Source organism: Apodemus sylvaticus, chromosome 5 (genome assembly GCF_947179515.1).
Source record: "Apodemus sylvaticus chromosome 5, mApoSyl1.1, whole genome shotgun sequence".
Lineage (NCBI taxonomy): Eukaryota > Metazoa > Chordata > Mammalia > Rodentia > Muridae > Apodemus > Apodemus sylvaticus.
The window spans coordinates 137,997,247-138,020,790 of record NC_067476.1 but is presented as its reverse complement, the minus strand read 5'-3'; the positions used below and the strand labels follow the sequence as shown (position 1 = coordinate 138,020,790).

Below are 23,544 nucleotides of genomic sequence, written 5' to 3'. Positions count from 1 at the left end.
CACTCTACATCCCAAGGTCACAGAAATGAAGTTGGATCTAGCCAGGGTCTGACCTTGGCAGTTTCCTGCGCGTCATTAAAGCAGGCTTTGGCTGCTGGCTTCTGTGTTTGCCTCTTTGTATGTGTAGTCAGATGTCACAGAAGGCCTGTGGCACAGGGATGCATCTAATTCTTCTTACCCAGGAGTTCTGCAACTGTGGATGGAGTGAACCAACTAGTGGCCAAAATATTCAGAGAAAAATGATCATTACTGGTGTAGACCATCTTTATAGTGGTTTCTAAATGATGCATTTTAGAACTATATACACAGCGTTTACACTATCCTAGGAATCATAGGTAAATCTAGACATGATATAAGTAGTCATTCCTTGTGGTAGGGCTCTGCAATCTCCAGAAATGCCAAAGTATATGTACCCCACCCCCACTTCTCTCACATACGGTATCACAATGTTTGTGTGTAACCTATATGAGGCCCTCCGGTGCTTTCTTTCTTTTTTTTTCTTTTTTCTTTTTGTTTTTTTGGATTTTTTTTTTCGAGACAGGGTTTCTCTGTGTAGCCCTGGCTGTCCTGGAACTCACTCTGTAGACCAGGCTGGCCTCGAACTTGGAAATCTGCCTGCCTCTGCCTCCCAGAGTGCTGGGATTACAGGCGTGCACCACCACCACCCGGCACTTTATTTCTTGTTATTAGGTTATATATTGATTGTGCAAGATAGTCGGTTTTACTGTGATGTTTTTGTCTGGAACTCAGTGTAATTCAATCATCCTCATTCCCACAACTTTCTTACATTCTGTCTCCCAGCCCTCTTCTTCTTCCCCAATAATCCCCTGCTAATATCTGTGCCATTTTAATTTTCTTTAGACTCCACATATGAGAGAAAACATGATGTTTGCTTTTCTGAATCTGGCTTATTTCACTTAACAAGATAATCTCTACCACCCATTTCCCTTCCAGTGAAATGATTCCTTTTGATTGAATAACACTTCATTGTCTATATATTTCACATTTTTCCTCCTCTCCGCCTTCTTACATTTGGTTTCTGACACAAAGTCTTACCCTATGGCCCAGGTTACCCTGGAATTCACTATGTAATCCAAGTTGCCTTGAACTTGTGGCAATCCTCCTGCCTCAACCTCCTGAGACTTACAGTTACCAGTGTGAGTTACCTCACTCGACTGTTCCACATTTTCCTCATCCATTCTTACGCTGGTGGACACCCAGGCTGCCCTGATGACTTGGCTACTGTGAGGAGCGCGGTGATAGTCACTGATATGCAGGTAGTAGCAACACCTTAGCTTCCTCTTGTGCGTGCCCAGGGCTGAGAGCTATAGTGTGGCCATTCTATTTTTAATTGTTTGGAGAACTTTCATATGTGTTCCTGTGGTGGCCGCACTAATTTACATCTCAGAAAAGGATATAAGAGTTCTGTTTCCCTTTCTCTCTCAGTTTTTATTTCTCAACGATTGCCATTTTTGCTTTTTAACTTTTTATTGATTCTTTGTGAGTTTCACATCATGTACCCTAGTCCCACTCGTCTCCCCATCCATTCTGTCTCTGCTGTGAGGGAACCCTGGCGCCACCCAGAGAAGGCAGGGCAAAGTCTGGAATGGAGAGTCCACAGTCTGTGTTTCCCTCCGGGGTGTCAGATTCCGCTACATGCGGGACCGGAAGGGGAACAGTGTGGTCTTGGAGCAATGCTATGGTTCCCAGTCTCCCCTCTGGGGATGTTCCCAGGTGCTGCTGGTGTACCACTTGGAGAGGAAGTCAGGAACGGGCTCTGAGGTCTGTGTTTCCCCTGGAGCATCGGCAAGCAAGCCAGAAGAAGGAAGTGGAGCCGCAAAGAGCAGGGTGTGGTCCGGTTGGGAGCGGATGCGGAGTACTGGGGGGGTGGCAGAAAAGAAAGCCTTCTCTGGGAGTCATAGGCCAGGCTTTCTTAGGCGAAAGCCTTCCCCGTGGAGATCTTTAATGAAGCAGCTCTCTGAGGTGATCCTTGATTGTTCATATTGCTTTGGGGGGGGGCTGTGGCTGTAAACTGATGCACATAACTCTGGGTGAAGCAGGGATTCTATACTTTTGAAGGAAGGGCATGGGAATATCCAGGAAGGGAAGGTCATTGGCTGAGGGCTAAGACTCTCTCGATTCCTCGTTAGCATGGAGAACAACTCCATGCTTTCTTGACTCAGAGCAGGTACAAAGACAGGTAGGGAGTGGCTCCACTACAGCCATTCTCCGATCACTGGGACTGCAAGGGTTTGAGCTCACTCAACCTCACCAGTTCCTATTGCTGTCAGGTGGCACAGCCCACTTGCCCTACACGCCCTTGTAGCGTTCCCCCCCCCAAGAGAAACCAAACAAACTAAACATAATAAAACAAAATAAAGCATAGAAAATGTGTCATGAAAGCTGTAGTGTGTCACAGGTTCCCCTCTGTCCACACATCTTCACTTGTAAGTGTTGACAGCAATGAGTCATTGGTCTGGTTCCGGGCCTCTGGCTTCTTTCTACCACACCATCACTATCGGATCCACAGCAGGACTCCTCCTGGTCATCCTGTTGTTGCCCTGTGTCATGGAGATCCTGCAGGTTTAGGTCAGGCTAGCCTTTTTAGGTGCTTCAACAGTTCACAGATGATATAGATTTTGGGGTGTGCCTGAGTGGTAGCTGAACTAGTCAGCCCACCTGAATCTGCACCACCAGGGTGAGCTCTGCAGCACTAGCCCTGCTAGCCCACCCAGGGAGGGAGCAGGGTCAGCTGTTCTGATCTCACACCCTCCAGGCTGGCTCGCCTGCACTCACACTACCAGAGCCAGCTTCACTGTGCTGCCCAGTTGAGGCCTGGGGCCCACTCAACTGCTGAAACCGTAAGGGGCAGAGGCAGCTCTCCTGTTCTTACACCCTGGTGGCTTGCTCACCTGTGCCTTCATCATGAGGGCCAGTTCCATCGTGTTGCCCAGGTGAGGTGCAGCATCCACTCTCCATAGTTCTCCAGTGTGTGAGGGGCAGGGCCAGCCTTCCTGCTTGCATGACCTTGGGGCTGGCTCTCCCAACTGCTGCAGGTAAGGGTAGAAGGGGTGGGAGGGCATCGCCCCTGCACCTACACCACCTCACAGTGGATGAGTGGTGGGGCCAGATCTCTCAAACTCATGACCTAAGAACAGGCTCCACCAGGGCCAACCTCACTATGCTGCTCAGGTGAGGGGCAGGGCCAGCTCTCCAGAGTGCTGCATCCAAGTTGATTAGATTAAGAAAACACAGGGTGATTCTGGTCTGTGCCGGTGCCCTGAGCAGACCTTGAACACAAACTCTGCAGCCAGTCCCACAACACCCAGAGGAAGCTCCATTCCCAGACGCTTCCTCTAACATGCCCAGGATCCCAGGATGCCAGGATGCCAGGATCTTGGTCACAGCAGGATCCCAGGGCCCCAGAGGCAGCTTGACTCCCAGGAGCTCAGACACACCCAGGACCTTTGGATCACTGGATCCCAGAATCACAGGATCACAGAGACACCTTGACTCTGAGGAATTCTGACACAACCAGGATCACAGGAAAGACAGGGTCCAGTCAGATATAGCGAGGGCAGGTAATACTAGAGATAATCAGATGGTGGGAGGCAAGCATAAGAACATAAGCAACAATGTTACTTATGCTACCATGTGGTTGCTGGGATTTGAACTCAGGACCTCTAGAAGAGCAGTCAATGCTTTTAACCGCCGAGTCATCTCTCCAGCCCTAGATAGACCATCTTAATACACACACCATTTCTTAAATGAATGTGACCTGTTCCCTGTGAGCTGAGAATGATGCCAATCACTCAAGTCAAATAGCTTTGACAGTAGCAGGAAATCTGTATCCAAATAATCGTGCCTACAATTCGTTCCTTGGTGCAGCAGAAATGTCAACTTTTAGCTTAGCTACTATAGAGGTAAAATCCTTTGGTGAAGTGAGGGACATTGAAGTACAGCCTTATTATAATGAACTTTAATGTCTAAAAATTATTCCTATTTTGGATTTGTACCACTGTAAGGGCCAAGATTTTAAGCTCTACTAAAACAAAACAAACAAACAAAAAATACTCAAAAAAATAAAGAAATACAAGAGAACACAGGTAAACATCTAGAAGCCCTTAAAGAGGAAACACAAAAATCCTTTAAAGAATTACAGGGAAACACAATCAAACATGTGAAGGAAATGAACAAAACCACCCAGGCTCTAAAAATGGAGCTAGAAACAATAAAGAAATCACAAAGGAAGACAAAAAAAAAATCACAAAGGGAGACAACTCTGGAGATAGAAATCCTAGGAAAGAGATCACCTGCCCACCCCCATTTTTAAGATAGAATGGGGAGACGCCTACAAGCTATTCATCTGAGAGGATTAGTGCCCAGAGTATATAAAGAATTCTGAAAGAGCAAAAGTGACCAATTACATGAAGAACTGACTGACATCTTTAGCCACTGGGTAAGTACAAACCCAATCCCGCATGTACTCCAGGTTATCCCTGTTACTTGCTACACCGGATGGAATGGAAACACATGTAAATAGTGTGTAAAGGGCAGTCTATACAGACAGGGAAGCTGGGTCTACATGTTGGGGCAGTGCAAGCTTTTAATCTCACCTGTCCCTTAACATGTCGTTACAGGGTTAGCGGGGTCTAACGGTCAGGTCAAACCAGGTGTGCAGAGGCTGTGCAACGTGATGATAATGGGCACCTGTGCTGTGCTGTGAACACGTCAGCACGACTGAGCGAATGAGCACACCACAGCTGTAGTTCCTTTTCCTGTTGACCAAGTGTTTGCCAAGAAGTAGCTGAAAGGACAAAGTTTATTTTGGCTCATGGTTGGAAGAGCTAGTCAGCCATGGCGAGGAAGTCGTGGCGGCAGGTGTGTGAGGCAGGCTGGGTAAACTGCACAAGCAGTGTGAGGCGAGCACTGACACCCCACCACCTCGGTTCAGTGGGCCGAAGCATAGAATGATGCCACTCACACCAGGAGTGGGCCTCTCTGGACACGCCCTTCTAAACACACGATTATTCCTCACAAATGCCCTGTGTTTTCTTAATCCAGTCAAACTGACAGTCAAAATTAGCCACTTCGAGTTTACTTCTTATCAACTTGCCACCCAAATCCACAGCTTTTAACGGTTATGGTCCATCTCCAGCCATCAAAGACTCATGGCCATGCGTTAAAGCAAAATGTGTTTAGTTTATCTGTAAGCGTCACTAACATCTTAATCCACGTGTACTTGCCAATCCTGATGACTGGGATTGATCCCCAGGTCACATATGACAGGAGGTGAGAAGCAGCTTTTCAAAGCTGACCTCTGACTCTGTTCCCAGCTGCAGCACAGGTGTGCACATAAACAAACAGCAAGTACATAAATGAAAATTAACTTTTTAGCAGATTTTATGCCCTGCCCTGTCCCATATACACTGCAGCTCTGCTGGGTTTACTGCTCCGTGTTGTCTCACTATAAAATCCTAAGCGAACAGTCCCTCCTTTGTTGCTGTTACGGAGACAGAAGGAGCAGAACTCTGAAGAGAGTTGGACTGGTAATTACCTTGTCTGACCTTGGTGATAATGAATAATGTGTTACACTTAAATTCTGCCCCTATAACCCCACCCACCTATTTTTACCCACCAAATCCTCCATCTGGAAACCTTCTACCCATGAGCTATAAAAGCTTTGTCTTCCTCAGGTTCAAGGCGGATCTCTTCAGTCCTGCCTGAGGGAGAGGCAGACCAAGTATATGAATAAAATAAGAGCTTGCTTTAATTAATTTCTTGCGTTAATTTGACCATGATGATTTGGTCTTTCTCCTCTGGTCTTTGGAAGTAACACTTCGTCCTTGGCCCAGAGGCAACTAAATATGAGCTGCTTGTCTGTTCCTCTAATTTTCCCTATTATTACTATTTTGCAGCGGGCTGGGCAGTTTTGATGGGGAGAAGTCAGAAAACTCCACACTTGGGACAGCAAAGGCATGATCTGCCCCAGGAGGACCGCAGCTAATGCTGGGGGCAGAAGACAAGGAAGGATGGAGGGATGGAGAAGCCTCCAGAAGGGCAGAAGCCACAGGGACGATAAGAAGCCGGAGGCCACAGTGACAAGAAGACGCAGGAAGAGAGATGCCGGAGGCACAGGGAGTGTAAGGAACTGATAAACTCCAGGAGGTGCTCAGATAAAAGGACAGCATCCTTCCGTCCAATCTTCCACCAGGGCCTCAAGAGTTACTCTGTGTCCATTCCAGACACAAAAGAAGGGTCTGGCCTTGGACCCAGTACTGGGTAAGCAATCTGAGATTTAGAGTTTTCACGTTTTGAAATGTCCAAACTTAATGCGAGGATGTGCAGTTGGTAGAGAGGTTTGTGTCTCTTGTACTGGGTCTTAACTATGCTGCTGAGGAAGGTGAGCCAGGGACATGTCAAGGAAGGAGAGGAACGAACAGGCTGGGAAGTCAGGATGGCCAGCACCGAGAGTTAATGACAGTGGTGGTTAGTCAGCCTTCAGGACACTGGGGGGTCCTGGAACTCGCTGTGTAGATCGGGCTAGTCTTGAATTCACAAAGACCCACCTGCCTCAGTCTCCTGAGTGCTGGGATTATAGGTGTGCAGCCACCAGGCTGGAGTCTTCAGCACCTTCTATAGTGGGAGATGGTTCTCCTTTCCACAAACACACAAAGGACAGAGGGACTCCCAGATGGTCAGAAACAGAGGAGCCCATACACTTTGAGAGAACAGTGTTTCCAGCTTTGCCCTCCATGTGGAGTGGTTCCCTTTGCCACAGCTCTGCCAAGCACACAGGGAGGAGATGCTTTGGACTAAACACACCAAGAGCACTGACTCGTGGGCTACTCTCCCTCTTGGAGTACTTCCAGGCTAATGCTTTCTAAAGCGTCACCTCCCTAACCACGTGTCTTACCATACTCTAGTCCTAGACAAGGCTGGCTCCTTGTTTGTTGCCGTGCTGGGTGGCCTGGCAACAATCCAGGATGCTTAGCATACCAGGCACTAGGCACTACAGTGACCTGATTTCAATCCCAGATGACCCTTCTCTCACTAAAGACAAAGTGGTGTGGCAACAGTGTGCAAAGGTGACATGCTAAAACTTTAACATAGGGGCTGGAGAGATGGCTTAGTACTGTTCTGGATTCCAGTCCCAGCTCACAACCTTCTGCAACTCCAGTTCCTGTGTCTGGAATGGACACAAAGTAACTCTTGAGGCCCTGGTGGAAGATGGGAAGGAAGGACGCTGTTCCAGGGCATTCCCATTTTTCTGTGGCTCTGAGGTCTTGGTCCTTAATGTGGCTGTACCCACGTCATACAGCGAATGCTGAGGACGTCACAAGTTCACTCAAAGCATGTGCAATTCCCCACACAAAGTCATGGCTAAGGACCGGGACCTTTGTTCTTAGACACAGGAGGTCCTGGGAAGCTTGAACTCAGGAAGGGCATGAACGTAATAATGGACAACGAACCATTACATACCAAGCTAGAGGAAGTAAAAATCAATGTATCATTTCCTCAGAGCTAAGGCTGACAGATCACTCTTAGTGTTTCTCTTACAATTTTGATGATGTAGTTGGTCGGTAGTACATGTGTGCAGTATATACCAGCCCCCAGCTTGAACCTCAAGTACTGCACACGAAAGTTTGTAGGTGAAATACTTCACGCTGTGATTTGTGTCTTCACCAGATGTGCTGGTGTGGAGGATTGGCTCAGATCCTGGCCTCTCCAGGATATCCTCACCACACTATCTGAGGCCTTGGCTGTCCATGTTGCTCCCCAGCCCCTCAGGGTCACAGGCCCTACAGGATCTCAGTCAGATGCACAGAGCAGAAGAACCATCATCAAAGACTTTGCAATCTACTTAATGGCTTTAGAGGGAGGAGCACTAAAATAGGTTGAAGATCCCTAGGTGGGAACTTGATAACCGGTGCTTTCTCCTCTCTTTTATGTGGGGCTAAGGGACAATAGCTGCCCAGATCGGAATGGTTGAGTGTGGGGCGGCCTTCAGAGGTAGTCAGGCCAAGCTGTTCCTATGGAGGAGACTTACAAAGTTGGATGCTATAGTTTGTTCTCATCTTGTCTTCCACAGACACCACGACACCACGCAGCAAGCACTACCAAGGTGGCCCTCTGGCCAAAGCTCACTTCCTTGCTTATCGCCCCTGGTCCTGGCTACAGTGGCAGGTCCTGCTCCCCACTCCTCCTTCAGGCACTCCCCCTGGCTTTGAGCCACATCTTCAGCTCTGTAGGAAATTTTCCAAGTCAGGTTCCAGAGTCACCGGATCTAGAGGGCATGAGGTAGATAGACACTGTGTTTAAAGGTCTGAGAACAGAGGGGGGGGTTGTAAACATCTACTCAGTCACCAGTTGCGTGTCTCCACATAAACCACTCGGCAGCAGAAATGTACATGCCCATGTCCAGTGCATGTGTAACACCCAAGACCTACCTAAATATGTACAGTTTGTATATCCACACTTAATAAGTTTATTTACACACACACACACACAAACACACACACACACCCTTCACCACAAATATGAGTCTAGACACCCAGACATTGATCTCCACAGCCACCGAATCATCCTTTTCAGTGTCTCCTGAGGTGAATAGAGGCCATTTTCCTGAACTGCTACAGCACCATCACGCTGTCCTGTTCCAACAGAAGAGGGCTCATGAAGTACAGGAAAGAGCTGTAGTGAGGAATGACCTGGAACACGCAGGCTGAAGACTCTTAGTCCAGTCAAATGAGTGTGATACGCACATCCCAGTGAGGAGGGCTCGGGTCATCCTGGGCTTCATGCGTGTCCATTCGCTTTCCGTTCATGTCAGCTTTATAAAGCATCATTACTGCAATTTTATAGCTGGACAAATAGGTTCAGAAAGGTTCAAGAACTTTCTCAAGGAAGCACAGCTAAGATATACGCTTGTAAGCACTCTGCAGTTACACTGGTATATGTGGAGTGGTGAACTGAAGGGCACGTGACATGTGGCTCAGCTTTGGACCAAATCCTCCACCCCTCCAAGCTCCAAGTCCCCCCTCAGCTCTCCAGCTCTGTCGCAGGTCCAGCTCTTCTGCAGTTTTGGCCCCCTTCTCCAGCCCTCAGCTCTAGGGACCTGGCTTCTCCCCTCACCCAAAGGACCTGCTCCCTCCTCCTTCCCCCTGAGATATGCCACCGAGCAAAATGTCCCGACTTCCTGCCAGGCCTTCCTGCCTGGATGCTCATTATGGTTTGAGGATCACAACAGGGCCAGCAAGATGTCCCAGCAGGTAAAGCTGTTTATCACCACACCTTATAATCTGAGGTCCAGCCCCAGGACTTACATGGAAGAGAGACTTCATTCTCATAGTTCTCTGATCTCCACTTGGATGCAGGGTGCACTCAAACGCATGTGCACACACACACACACACACACACACTAAAAGTATTTTAAAAAATTAAAAAGAGGAACAAAGCAGGAAGCAGATGTTGCTATCCCCACATCTAGCGAACTGCTTGGTCCTGGAAGGACTCCAACACCCTTCCCACTGATTGCTCTCACAACATTGCCAATGCAAGCTATTGATTACCTATAATTTGAAGTGGAAACTTAGGGGGTTCTTTGGAAAGTGGGTTGAATGGGGTTTTGCTGGGGAAACACGTGAAGGAATGTTTCATTATAGTGGACGCAGGTGTGAAAGGCTAAGGCAGACTCATGAAGGAACGTTTCCCTGAAGCAGACACATGAGAGAGGGTGTTCTGCTAAAGCAAACACGTGAAAGGACACGTGAAGAAAGATTCTTTGCTAATGATGCATGTATTGGTGCGCCTTACATTAATAGTTGAGCTACATTTGTCCAGACTTCCTAGAGAGAAACACCAGAAGCCTCATGGTGGTCTCCTGAAGTTCTTGCCTCTTCCACGGACTCAGACTGATTGACAGGGTGATGTCAGCTGGGACAGACACACGAGCTAAGGCAAGACCCGTGGAGGACGTGTGATCCTTGGAGGGTATAAATAGGACTCGACAGACCATGCAGGACTCTGAGCTAGGCTTACTTATAGAGCTAGCTGTGAAGGAGGGGGGGGGGTTGTCTCACATCTTCGCTGATCTTCGCTTCCCCGAGAGAGGCACAGCGGAGAACACTCCCGGTGCTCCTCCTGGTCCCTCCTGCTGACTTGAGTCAAGATAGAGGCCCAAGACTGAGGCCTGGCTGTCTCTGCTAGATCGTGTCACCGCTGTTGCTATCTCAACTCTACCGAACTGGACTGCTGGTGTAGCCATGAGGTGTTTGGGAGTGGACCGAGCTGCTACTGCCTGCTAACCTGTGAACTGAACTGCCGATTTCCAGACAACACAGATGGGAGTTGCTCCAAAGAACCCTTCTAAACAGCTTTAACTCTTCTCTCCCCGTATCCTTTCTTTCCCACTGCTTTTGGTTGGTGGTGGGCTAGAAGAGAGGTTAAAGTGTTTAAAAACCATCATTAAAAAGAAGTTTTTAAAAATTAAAGTTATAATAATCATTTACTAAATGGAGTAGTAGCTATTATTTATTAAGTCTGCGAATGATTGTTAAATATTACTCTGTATATAAGGCTAGGTCCCAAATATCATTAATTCTCCTCAGTGACCATCTTTTTAGCGAGTCAGATCCTGACTTTTAGCAAGCTGTTATTGCCCAGAATAAAGGAAAATATTCCCAGTGTATCCTGGAGCTGGCTTTGGTAGGAATGGGTTTTGGGCAGTGGACTGAAAATACTTCCGAAGGCATCCTTCAAAGAAATGGCATAATACTTAACACACACACATACCACAATACACACACAAACACACACACCACACACATGCACACACACACACACACACACACACTCCACCCCCTCGCTCCCACCTCAGCAGGTACGACCCATGGAGATGTGGATGGATCCATGCTCGCTGCTGACTTTGAAACTGTGCACTTATCCATGCACAGGAGTGAAAAGAAAATTGTCTGTGCTTCGGAATCATTGTTTGGGAGCAATACCTGGTAAAATCGCTGCATTAATATGTTAATGCTGCAGGCGAAATTCTGTACTCCCTGTGATAAGCTGTAATAGTCTGTTTTGTGAAACAGTTAATAGTTCAACATTACTAAACATCCAAGGCTGTATACTCCATAGAGAACAGAGATTCATTGAAATCAGTTTGGGAGGCAAATGTTTCTTGATTAGCTATCCTCATCCGTCACACAGCACCTGGGTCCTCGTGATGACTGGGCATCCCAAGGCACAGCAGGAAGCCAGAGGCTACCAGGAGTCAAACTCACTCCACTTGCTTGGGATCTAAGCAGAGTCCCTCACATCTTACAACTGTGAAATCCCGAGACTTTACTATCTTCCACTAGGCCCTACCCTGGTATGTGCGTGTGCGTGCATATTGTGTGTGTGTGTGTGTAAGAAATCCATGTCAGGTGTCTTTCCCAATTGCTTGCCACCTAATTTTTAAGATAAGGTCTCTTACTGAACCTGAGCCACAGGGAATTGCCTAGATTGGCTGGCCAGAGAGCTAAGGGTCACTGTGTCTTAGCTTCCCGGCTCCTGGATTACAGATGTGTGCCACCGAGCCTGGCTTTTTCGTGAATGTTGGGGATCCAAACTCAAGTCTTCACATTTAAACAACAAATACTTTACACCCTGAGCCATCTGCCCAGTGGCCCTACCTGTTAAAGGCTCCAGCACCTCCCTACACTGAGAAACTTGTAGCCCACAATCCTCCGAAGGGCACAGTCATACCAAGTTCCCCACATCTCAGAGAGAGAAACGAAGACAAAGTATGTATGATAAATATGAAAGTCTCATGTGAACCAGTGACGGCTGCAAGAGAACTTACTGTAGTTAAGAGAACTTACTGTAGTTCGGAACAACGGCCCGGTACCCATGAGAGACACCTGACAAGACAGGCAGTGGCAGCAGTGGTCCCAGGAAGCCCTGAGGCCTTGGTGTGGAACATACTGGAAGATTCAAGATTTCATGAGACATACGCCTGCATGATGGAAACCAAGGGAAGAAAGCTAAGAATGAACAACGCTAAAAACTTAAAACATTCCTTAACTCGTATTCCTGTGTTAATTAACATGGGTCTCAGAAGTCCAACCAGATTTAGTTTACTCTTGTCCTTCCTAGGATGGAGGTCACGTCTGGCATAGGTGCCAGCTGCTCCTACACTCTCATTTTGTGCCGAGATATCTGCTACTCACACTGTTCTTCAGTCTGTTTGACCTTGAACAAACTCCCCCTGTTCTAAGTCACCGCCCACAGCCCCACCTCAGCGAATGAGTGCTGATCCCATCCCCTGCAGCCCAGTTACCACCTTCACCCCGGGTGGTGCCACCATGAAGCTCGTTCTCCTGATTGTTGCCATATTTGTGGCAACGGAACTGGTAATGTCAGGTAATGGGTTTTTTTGGGGGATCTGGGGGCCTGTTTCTGGATTTCTTTCCTTTACTCTCATAGGGGTGATGCCCAAGTTTCTCCCCATTTCATGCAGCTTTGAAGGGTACCCCAAGATCCTGTCATGCATGCTGCTTCTCTGTCTGTCCGTCTGTCTGTATATATGTATGTATGTATCTGTCTCTCAAAATATTTTTTGCTTAGTGGGTGCATGAGAGATGTTTGTCGGTGTCTGGTTCCTTGGGGGCAAGAGTAGCATTCTGGTGGGAACTTAGGAGAGGGCTGAGGGGGTGAAGGTTTGGGTTCTGGTTGGGGACTTGGATAGGGGTGATTCCTGAGGAGGGAGCACCCAGGGCCTGGGGTCACGGAGAAAGTGGAGCATGAACTGAAGGTGGGGGCCTGGTTTTCCTGACAACATTGTACAAGATGGGGACATTTAGCTTGAGTGGTTTCGCTTGCTGGCATTAGGCTGGACTTGGGCTGAGGGTTGGGGTGAGTTCTGGAGTGTGGGGTGCTTTGATTCAGCTCGGGGATGGGCAGCTGCTGGGTCCTGGATGGTTACTTGATTAGATTTGGGTTTGGCTTGAAGTGAGGCCTCAGGGATCTTTGAGTTTGCCAAGGCAGGAGGCTGACTGGGTCTTGAGTTTTAACTTGGTGATCATGGAGGATTGCACACTGGCCTGTGGTTGGAGCGAGGCTTGCTGGCTCCTGTCACCAGCCGTCTAAGGAGCTGGCTCTGTTTGTGATGTGATGGGGTCTTCTCTGTCCATAATTGAAACAGATGGGCACTGTCCCTTTCCCACTGTACCCAGGCTCTACTAGGTAGGATCCTCACCAACATACATTTATTCTAGAGGACATACTAAGAAGTTGGGGGGCAGGATGATTGGTGGAGAGAAACCAAATATTGGAGGGGGATATTTCCTGGAAGTTTCCAAGGGTGACAGTCACCTCTGCCCTCCCTCTCGAGCCCACTCACCTTTCCTGGGACTGGGGTCAGCACTGCTCACCCAACTGTGTGGCTGTTCCCCCCCTGCCCTCCTGTCCTCTGCTGTTCCTTGTCTGTCATTTGAGCAATACTAACTCACACCTAACAATTGTTCCTGTGCCCCAAAGATGCGTGTTGGGGGGACAGACACCGCCGGTGGTATGCAGGGATGGTGAAGACAGTGTCATATGCTGCCAAAATTGTAAACATTGCTGTGGCCCTGAATGCTACTTAACACTCCCTGCTATGACCATTGATGGAGTCCTTGGCTGGGCCACTCCTATGATGCCCACAAAAATCGTAAAAAAGAAGAAGAAAAGACCCTACTGTGGCTAGAAAGGACATGGCTTCTTGTCCTTCAGTCTCCACCACCACATTAAAACTCACAGAATCAGGTTTTGTGTCTGTCAGTCCTAATGCACTGGGGTGGGAAGATGGAAGGATGGAGTTCAGAGGCAGTAGAGAGTAGCTCTCAGGGCTGGATCTTGGCAATAGGGTGAAGAGCACAGTGTTGAAGATGCTGGAGGTGTGCCAGCCTCACCTATTGAGATGTACAAAAACAGAGGGAGCATGGTAGTGGTGGTGGAGGTGTGGAGCCACAGACTTAAAAGGAACCGAACCTCAGATGCCTAGACTGCTGGTTCATCTTTGGAGAGAATGGGTCAAGGGTGGACAGGGGTTGAGTGGAACCTGAATCTTTGGATTTCTAGGGCCATTAGCTGAAATACCTTGTAATGCTCAAGGGCTCGTAGCCTCATAGCCCCAGGGGCCAGAAATTTTCCAAATATGAAGAGCACCTGAAACTTAGTCCTAGTTGAGTTTGCTCACTCTTAGTCTCTCTCTCTCTCTCTCTCTCTCTCTCTCTCTCTCTGAATTGATCAATCTCAGTTCTGCCTCTCTGATGGACCCTATGTATAACTCTGTCAGAACCTCAGAACTCCAGAGCCTCGTTCTGGAAAAGCTGAACAACAGCACTATGTAGCTCAGGGTTGCAATGAGAATTTAACGGGCTCGGGGCATGGGGGTCCAAGTGGCCAACAAATGCCACAGGTGACTACCATGCCAGTTTCTGTAAGCCCATGATGAATAAATGCCTCAGATCTTGCCTGACTGTGGCAGGGGTGGCAAGGGGCAGAAGTCTACATCATATGGACGAGTAATTAACATGGGTGAGGTTGGAAACCAGGAATGTAAGGATCCCGATGAGGAACCTGTGAGATTGGGTGCCTTCAAATCCTAGTCTCAGGGCCTCAGTCATACAGCAGAGCTGTTCACCCTTGTTTGCCATTAATGAGGAGGCCAAGGGCCTGGGGCACTCCCGAAGCATGGCACATGCCATCAAGACAGAATTCATTAAGCTGTAGGAAGAGAATGTTCCAGGAAAAGTAACCTCCCCCCACCCCACTGTTACAGACTGTGGGTCTGCTGTGGGATAACCAGGGTCCTCTGGTCCAGGAAGGCACAGGTCCGGCTGAGATGACAGACAGAACAAACCACGCACACACAGAGGAGGTTTGAATCTGAATGTATTTTGGAGCTCTAAGGCAAGGATTTTTATACACAAAGAGTTGGTATTACCATTTCAAAAGATGTAGCCAGTGAGGCAGGTACAATTATCATAGCCATTTGGTACAAGGAAATGCAAAATCAATCAGGTACAAAGTTTCTAAAGTAACAGATACAGAAGATCAATTTACAGATGCCATCAAACTTCCTGATTAGAATACAGAGTCACTCATAGTTTACAGTAACCCTTCAAAGAGTTTGAAGTTTCTTATACCACCTGGATCTTAACAAGTTCTTGTGAGAGATTCCTATCTAACATTTAGCCTTCTACCTTGTAAAACAAAACTTCCTGACTTAATCAATTCTTTCAGTACCAGAGTGTCAGAGCCATCCTCATACACATACGCACAGCCATAAAAACCTGCATGTGGTTGGAAGGTTGTAATTTGCAAACAACTATGAGGCAAAGCATTGCAATTCTTAAAAGGGAGTTTGGTGGTCAATGAGTCGATTTCAAAGACCGCATTATCAGCCAGGCCATAGGAATCCCCGTGAAGAGAGAAAAGGAGGAAGTCAGGGCAAACTGCTACTTGAGAACTATGGGCCCATCTTAAATAGCTAGGAAGTAAGAGAGTATAGTAAATTGCCAGGTGAGATTTTCAGCTTCTAAGTTTACAGAGAGTTCCATTATTCCCAGGAGACATTTTTCTTTTTCGCCTCTGTCTGTAAAATATCATTTTTACAGACTTCACTGGGCCACCACGGCATCCCACCCCACCCGTGTATCAACTCTGGGCTTCCTCTAAGTCCTTCCCCATAGGGTGAGAAGATACTGGTCCAGTGACACCTACCCTGCCTTCGGGCTTGTGTTTCAAAGTGGGGCCTGGTGCTGAGGTTCAGCTACAGGACTTTCTGGGATGTACCACTAAGTAGGGGGAAAAGAATCAATCGCATTCTGATTTCAGGAGCCATGGTGGAGTGTGGACCGTCTGTCCTCATGAACGACTCCTCAGTGTATCAGGTCTGAGGGTGTGCAGGAGGAGTGCTGGGTTGACAGTGGCCAGCTGCCCTGCAGCTGCCATGTTTCTACAGAATTCTGAGGAGTCCAAGAATGATGGATCCCAACTGGGTCGTCCCAGAGCACTGTTTCACAAAAGAACATAGAATATATTTAACTTATCTCTTGCTGACTTTATTAGTCTTTTTTAAGTATCCAGACATATGATGTAAGGGCCTTCATCTGTATTCTTTCCCAAGATCTTTGTAGGATAATTTTCCTTCTCCAAACTAAGCTAAGATCTGGTTTGTTTTACAAACTGCCTCTCTCCTCTCTCTCTCTCTCTCTCTCTCTCTCTCTCTCTCTCTCTCTCTCTCTCTATGTGTGTGTGTATGTAGTAAATGTATATGTGTGTGCTCACCCTGGGGTTGGCATATCAGGTGTCTTTATCAGTTCCATATATTTAAAAAATGTATTTTATGCATATGAGTGCTCTATCTGCATATACACCTGCATGCCAGAAGAGGGCATCAGGTCACATTGTAGGTGGTTGTGAGCCACCATGGGGGTGCTGGGGCTGATCTCAGATGACTCCTCTGCTCTAGGCCCCTGAAACATCTCTCCAGACCCTCCATATTATTTGTTTGAGAGAGGCCCTTTCATTGAACCTGGAGCTCATTTTTAAAATGTTATGTTTTGTGTCCGAGTGTCTGGTCTGCATGTGTGTATGTGTACGGTGCATATGCCTGCTGGTCAGAGGGTTCAGAAAGCAGAACTTCTCCTCTAGAGTTGGAATGAGGGATGGTTACAAGCCATTATGTGAGTGCTGGGAACTGAACCCAGGTCCTCTGCAAGAACAGCAAATGCTCTTACCCACTGAGCCATGCCTCCGGCCCCCAAGCTCATGGTTTGGTTTGGTTTTTTAATTTTTTAATTTATTTTATTTTTTCAAATTTTATTTTATTTTATTATTTTTTACAAGCTCATGTTTTTGTTTTGTTTTGTTTTGTTTAAAAGACTTATTTATATGAGTACACTGTAGCTGTCTTCAGACTCACTAGAAGAGGGCATCAGATCCCAATACAGATGTCTGTGAGGCAGCATGTGGTTGCTATGGATTGAACTCAGGACCTCTGGAAGAGCAGTCAGTGCTCTTAACCACCGAGCCAGCTCTCCAGCCCCAAGCTCATGGTTTTGACCAGAACATTATAGTGAGGCCGATTTGTGGACTGGAGAGGTGGCTCAGTGGTAAGAGTGCATGCTTGCTGTGCAGGTTTAAGGGCTTGGGTTCACACAAAACTGCACGTGCTGGAGTGAGCTGTCAGCGTTGGAGGAGCAGAGACGGGAGGATCCCAGGGTTCCTGCCAAGCATGCCAGCCCAAATGACCCAGGTCAGGTTCCACTGAGAGACCCTGTCTCCAAAAAACAAGGTAGACGGTTTCTGAGTACAACACCCAAGGTTGAGATCTGGCCTCCATATGTACACACACACATGTGCACCCATACATATAAACACACACACACACACACACACACACACACACACACACACGGGAACAAAAATGTTCCTAAATATAGGAAAGGTTCCTAAACAGCCCTCTATGTTCATCCATGATCCCAGTTCAGAATGAGGAGACATGAACCACTGATGCTCTGAACAAGAAGGGATCCATAGTTGGGTAGGTTATGGTTTTTTATTTTGACATGTAACTGTCGGGTTCCAATGAGTGATTTTTCCACCGAGACCTGGGCATTTAGTGTATAAGATTCTGGCTTGCGCCCTGACATGGAGGCAGGACAGGGAGGTGGCTTCTCACTGCTGCAGTGTGCTTGGAAGGTCCAGCTGTGAAGTTTGTGTCCTTGGATACCACCCTAGTTGGGAGGGGCGTTCTCTCTCATGTGTCCTTCAGTAGCACTGTGGGGCCTGGTGGCCCTGGAAGTGCTGCACGACCCTTCAGGTATATACCTGTTTGGAAAGGACCTTTGTTCTGGTGACAGATACAGATCTAGCTGTGGGTTTACTTCTGGGCCCTCTCTTTTGTCCTCACCATGTCCCTGGGTTTTTGTGCTGGTACCCGGCTGCCTTTGTCATGCTAATGTTCAGAGCCTTGACCTGCCCATAGCAGGACAAATAGAGGACAGGACACTGATTCTGTCCCTCTTGACTGTGGCACTTGCTATCACCCTTTAGGATTTTTTGTATGCTCTCAACTCCCCAATCTATGTCACTGGTAAATTGAAATTAATTATCATTCTTTATTTTTTATTTTTTTTTGTCAGGCAAAAATCCTATCCTTCAGTGCATGGGTAACAGAGGATTCTGTAGGTCTACCTGCAAAAAGGGTGAACAGTCCTACTTCTACTGCAGAACGTATCAGATATGCTGCCTCCAGTCCTACGTGAGGATCAGCCTCACAGGCACAGATGACAACACGAACTGGTCTTATGAGAAACACTGGCCAAGACTGCCGTGAGAACCGGTCCACCCACTGTGGACAGACTTCCAGGGAAGCCGTCCTGCTGTGCACCCCCTCATTAAATGTATGCATCTGACGACGCTTGCTTGATTTTTCTCCACTGGAGATACAGTGGGAGACTGGGTTTTGCATGGTGAGGAGTCTGTCCCATTCTGGATGTTACCCTGTGGGAGAAGGGTCTGGGCTCCCAAGTGACTTTCAGAGAGGAACCTGACCAGGCACTGGAGGTGGGAGAGTGCTGTGGAGACCAGGGAGGAGAGCTAAGGATTTCGGATGAGCTGTGACAGTCTGTGCCATGTAGAACCCAGGGAGGCCCCAGAGCAGGAAGGATAGGACAGTTGTGCAGTCTGGAAGACACAGTTGGTTAAGCCGGGAAGAGCTGTTAGACTTAGAGGAAACTGTCTGCCCACAGCTTCAAATTGTGAGGCTGAGATTGGCTTGGTGGCTACTGCAGAAGAAATTTGAATAATACATTCCCTTCTCCATAATTGCTAAGGCCTTTTAATTCCTAAAATTTTAGAGAACTGTTATATATATATATGTAGATAATATATATAACCTTTCTTCTTCTTCTTCTTCTTCTTCTTCTTCTTCTTCTTCTTCTTCTTCTTCTTCTTCTTCTTCTTCTTCTTCTTCTCCTTCTCCTTCTCCTCCTCCTCTTCATCCTCCTCCTCCCTCCTTTCCTCCTCCTCCTCTTCATCCTCCCTCTCGCTCCTTTCCTCCTCCTCCTCTTCATCCTCCTCCTCCCTCCTTTCTTCCTCCTCCTCTTCATCCTCCTCCTCCCTCCTTTCTTCCTCCTCCTCTTCATCCTCCTCCTCCCTCCTTTCCTCCTCCTCCTTCTCTTCATCCTCCTCCTCCCTCCTTTCCTCCTCTTCCTCTTCATCCTCCTCCTCCCTCCTTTCCTCCTCCTCCTCCTCTAAAAGAGACAAAATTTTTCTGTGTAGCCCTGACTGTTCTGGAACTCACTCTGTTCCAGGTTGGTCTCAAACTCCTAGAGATCTTCCTGCCTTTGCCTCCTAAAAGCTGGAATTAAAGCTATGAGCCATCACCTCCTGGCTAAAAGAACTATATTTTTAAAACAACAACTCATTCTTTTTTCTTTTTCTTTTTCTTTTTCTCCCTGCTTCTGACAGTAGCTAGCTTTCTGATAACGGAATGTTTATTTATTCTCCTCCTACGGTTTAATTTTTTTCCATTAAGTTATTTATGTATTTACTTTACATCTTGATCGAAGCCCCCTCTCCTCCCAGTCCCTCCCTCACATGGTGCCTCCCTCCATTCTTCCCCCTTCTACAAACAACTCTAACTGTGTGTGTATGTGGATGGCTGCAGGGGTGCCTGCAGGAATGCTTGGCGGCCAGAGGAGGGCACTGTCTGGCCTTCTCTAATGCCGTCCACCTTATTCCTTTGAGGCAGGTCTCTCCTTGATCCTGGAGGTCCACGTAAGGGTGGCCCATCATGCTTCTGTAGAGCTCAGAGGACAGCTACGTATGATTGGTTCTTTCCTTCTGCCTTTCTGCAAGTTCCAGGGACTGAACCCAGGTCCTCAGGCTTGCAGCGAAAGTCCCTTTACCCAATGAGACACCTCCCTGGCATAATATTTACTCCCCTCCCTTTTTTTTTGAGACAGGGTTTCTCTGTGTAGCCTTGGGTGTCCTGGAACTCTCTTTGTAGACCGGGCTGGCCTTGAACTCATAGAGATCTGCCTGCCTCTGCCTCCCAAGTGCTAAGACTAAAGGTGTGTGCCACCACACCTTTTTAAAATTAAAAGCTAATATTTACTTTTAATGTCTTACTTCCCACTAATATCTTGTTTCTCTCTCTTTGATTCTAGTTACTTTCAATAAGAGAGTAGCATCCCAAGGCTGTATCTTTCTCTACTTCTCTGACTGTGCCCAGCTTGGCTTTGGCATAGCTTGTTCTAGGGAGCTGGCTATGGTCCAACCACTGCTAAAATATCTCTGGAAGTTTCAGAAGTCTGCCTCTAGGTGGCGCTTCCACCACCGTTGCCTCCCTTGGGACTCTAAGCTTGCTCTCTCTGTGGCTTCTCTCTTGCTTGGGTTTCCCCCCTGAATTTAGAGCTTCTTTTATTTTTATTTTTTTTCTTCTCTGTTATCTAGGGAACTTGTCTTTCAGTTATCTGGTCCTTTGCAGTCCTCTGGGGTTACTTCTCTCTTTGGAGAATTAAAACCTCTCTCTACAGCTATGATAGCAAGTAAATATCTTGAGTATTTACTTCAAGTTTTCTCATTGCTCAGTGGGAAGTTCCTTGAGCAAGTTCAGCTCTGAAAGCTGACAGTCCTGGTGACATTATGCTTTGTGGTGACATTTCAGTAGGCTCTGAGTTCCACCCCCACCCCACCCCCGTGCACACACTATCACCAACCCATTCCCACATCTGTAACCAGCTCAATCCCCCATCGCTACGAGGCCCTTTGCTCTCCCTGCTGGCCCCATGTCTGCCCGGTGTGGCAAGCCTGTGTTTAAGGAAAGTCACACTGAGTGACAGGTTATCCTTTGAATTTTTCTCTTCCCTTCGATGTGACCCCATGTCCTCTCATACAACAGGGTCAATGGTGTGGGAAAGTGCCGCTCCAGACTTAAATTTCAGGAAGAATGTAAGTCTGACCTTCTCAGTGAGGATAGTTGTGAAAAGGCCCTGGCTAGGGGTCGGAGGGATTAAGGGCACATGAGTCCCATCTCCCCAGCCCCCGGAGTGAGGTTTTACACTCTAGTGGAAAGTATCATTCATACCAAGATTTAGGATTTTGATTTCGTCCACTAAGGCTTCCATCTGGAGGGAAACTAACACAGGAGAGCCCTCTGGCTTCCCAAAAACTCTCGTGAAAAGACAGAAAGAAAAAACAGAGAGAAATGCCAGTGTGGGAATAAATTCTTCCTCAAGTGCTTCAACACCCCCCCCCCCCCCACACACACACACACATCACCAGCAAATAAGGAAGACAGTGCTCACAGCAATCGACAGTTCAAGAGCACAGAGATGACTTTCCCACGGGAAACATGGTGACGCTTTCCACAGTAGGTTTTATCAAGAATGACACAATCATGGTGGGTGGCTATGCATCACGGGTGTCTCAGTGCTTTCTATGTGTGACTTAGTCCATCATTCTTGGGACATGAGTATCTTGTGACATCTGATAAGTCAGGAGCTATCATAAACTTCAGGCCTCTCCAGACACCTCTCTGGCTTTATTTATTTATTTATTTATTTATTTATAATTTATTTATTTATCTATGGCTTCATCAACTATACTGTGTTGAAAACATCCGTGATGTCTGAGGACAGGTCGTACTCTATGGTAGAGGTTTCCTCCGTGCTCCAAGTGATGGCAGTCCTCTGCTTGTAGCTGTTGGTGTCCGGCACGCAGCAGACCCGGTAATATTTGCATGCCTCCTGGGCCATTTCGTCATCATTGCAGTTTTTCCTGCAGTGCCCCAATTTTTTCAAGCACCTTTTCTCAGCACCATAGTCTAAATCATCAAAGGACAGACCGATAGACACTTTATGCTACTGTTGCTAGATGCCGCTGGCCATCCTAGCTGCAGCTTGATAATACCTTACTTCTCCAAATAGATGTTCCTGACTTTTTTCCCCCTCCTGCCCAGGTTTAGCTTTTCTTGAAGTGTGATCGATCACTCAAAAATGAAAGTAAACTTGTTTACTTCTAAGGCATCGGGACAGTCATGACAAAGCTCCCCAGAACTGTGTCAAGCGATTCATATCAAGAAACTCCCCTGGGACTGATGAGCCGGCTCCTTTGCACTTGTTTAGCCTGGTAGACCTGAGTTGACCCTAAGACCCTAGCAATGGAGGGAGAGGACGGATGCACACAGTCTTTTCCTCTGATCTCTGTGCATGCACTGTGGCACACACACACACACACACACACACACACACACACACACACACACGAGCGTGCTCTCTCCCCCTCCCAAGTAAAAATAAATAAACGGAATAGATGTAAACAACTCTATAAAAAAGAAATCCACCTCATGACTCTAAGTGAGTTATTTGAGGAGGCAGGTTTTCTGGAACAAGAGTTTTGTCCGAGCCTTCAGGTGGCCTTTAAAAAGCGATTGGTTTTCAAGCCCTAGACTTTCAGAGTCCAAGGGAGAAAAAAGCTAGCTCTGTCATTTGCCAAATCCCAGAACACAAAGAGACAAAGGACCCCCTTGAGAGCAGTGGCAAGACTTGAAAAGCCAAGATGCCACTGAGCTGTGGACTTTGAGAGATGTTCTCAGGAATTGCACAAGCCAGAGAGAGCAGACATGGAGGAAAGGCCAACTTTGTTCCTTAGGTGGAAACGTGGAGCAAGGGAGACCTCTGGCTGTTTGGACTGTTTTAGGATTATGTGACCTACCTCTGTCCTGCCCTGTGAGAGACACAGTTTCAGTGAGAAAAACGCCGCTGGTTGTGTTAGGGAGAATAGCCACACACAGTCCAGGCCCCACTAGACCTTCCTTTTGGTCATTTCCTGTGGTTCTGTTACCTGGGGTCACTTGGGGCAGAAGAGCGAGGACAGGAAGAGCCAGCAGCAGAAGCCTCATGGTTCTCGGGAGGTAGGACATAGATCGGGGCGTCAGAACACAGGCACAGTGCGAACCTGGCCAAGACTTTTATCGGCCTTTCTGCAGTGGGGGCAGAGGGGTGTGCAGTGAGCCAGAGAGAGATGTAAAAGCGTACCCAAGCAAAACATCAGCCTGTTGGCTGGCGTGTGGCCTGAGCGTCTGAAACAGTCCCGGAGAGCACAGGCAAAGCTTGCAAGCCACAGCCCTGGAGGACATGTTTGGGAGTTGAGAGAGGGGGACCTCACATTAGGACTTCACCCTTAGCTTCTCCAGGCCTCTTGGCAGGGCTCTCCCCCTTGTCTACAGTCCGCCTCACTCTAGACTAAGCCTGTTCTCAAGATCTCTCCTCCAGCCAGGTGGTGGTAGTACACACCTTTACTCCTAGTTCTCTGGAGGCAGAGGCAGGTGGATCTCTGAGTTCGAGGTCAGGCTGTTCTACAAAAGTGAGTTCTATGACAGCCAGGACTACACAGAGAAACCTTGTCTTAGCACCAACCCCTAATCTCTCCTTATCAACATTTCTCTACATCAGACCGTGAGGTTACTATAGGAATTCACAAAGCCCCTTGAGGCAC

At 47.6% G+C, this 23,544-nt stretch overlaps 2 protein-coding genes across 2 annotated transcripts; one reads left to right on the top strand and one right to left on the bottom strand.

The window, feature by feature from the left end:
• The first annotated feature begins 12,353 nt into the window (after positions 1–12,353).
• LOC127684642 (beta-defensin 19) lies at positions 12,354–18,376 on the top strand. The gene is made up of 2 exons (XM_052181527.1): positions 12,354–12,411; positions 18,183–18,376. The coding sequence occupies exons 1-2, from the start codon at positions 12,354–12,356 to the stop codon at positions 18,374–18,376; spliced, it is 252 nt and encodes an 83-aa protein (XP_052037487.1).
• Positions 18,377–21,647: 3,271 nt separating this feature from the next.
• On the bottom strand, positions 21,648–22,969 carry Defb118 (defensin beta 118). The gene is made up of 2 exons (XM_052181716.1): positions 22,891–22,969; positions 21,648–21,871 (listed from the first exon to the last, which is right to left on the bottom strand). Exons 1-2 carry the CDS (start codon positions 22,967–22,969, stop codon positions 21,648–21,650), a joined length of 303 nt encoding a protein of 100 aa, XP_052037676.1.
• Between the last annotated feature and the right edge of the window lie 575 nt (positions 22,970–23,544).

Bases quoted from the DNA above. Each gene is read 5' to 3' on its own strand.
- LOC127684642 (XM_052181527.1), top strand. From the start codon at position 12,354: ATGAAGCTCGTTCTCCTGATTGTTGCCATATTTGTGGCAACGGAACTG. The intron at 12,412-18,182 runs GTAATGGGTTTT...TTTTTTTGTCAG, and splicing joins AACGGAACTGGTAATGTCAG to GCAAAAATCCTATCCTTCAG.
- Defb118 (XM_052181716.1), bottom strand. From the start codon at position 22,969: ATGTCCTACCTCCCGAGAACCATGAGGCTTCTGCTGCTGGCTCTTCCT. The intron at 21,872-22,890 runs GTAACAGAACCA...TTGATGATTTAG, and splicing joins TCTGCCCCAAGTGACCCCAG to ACTATGGTGCTGAGAAAAGG.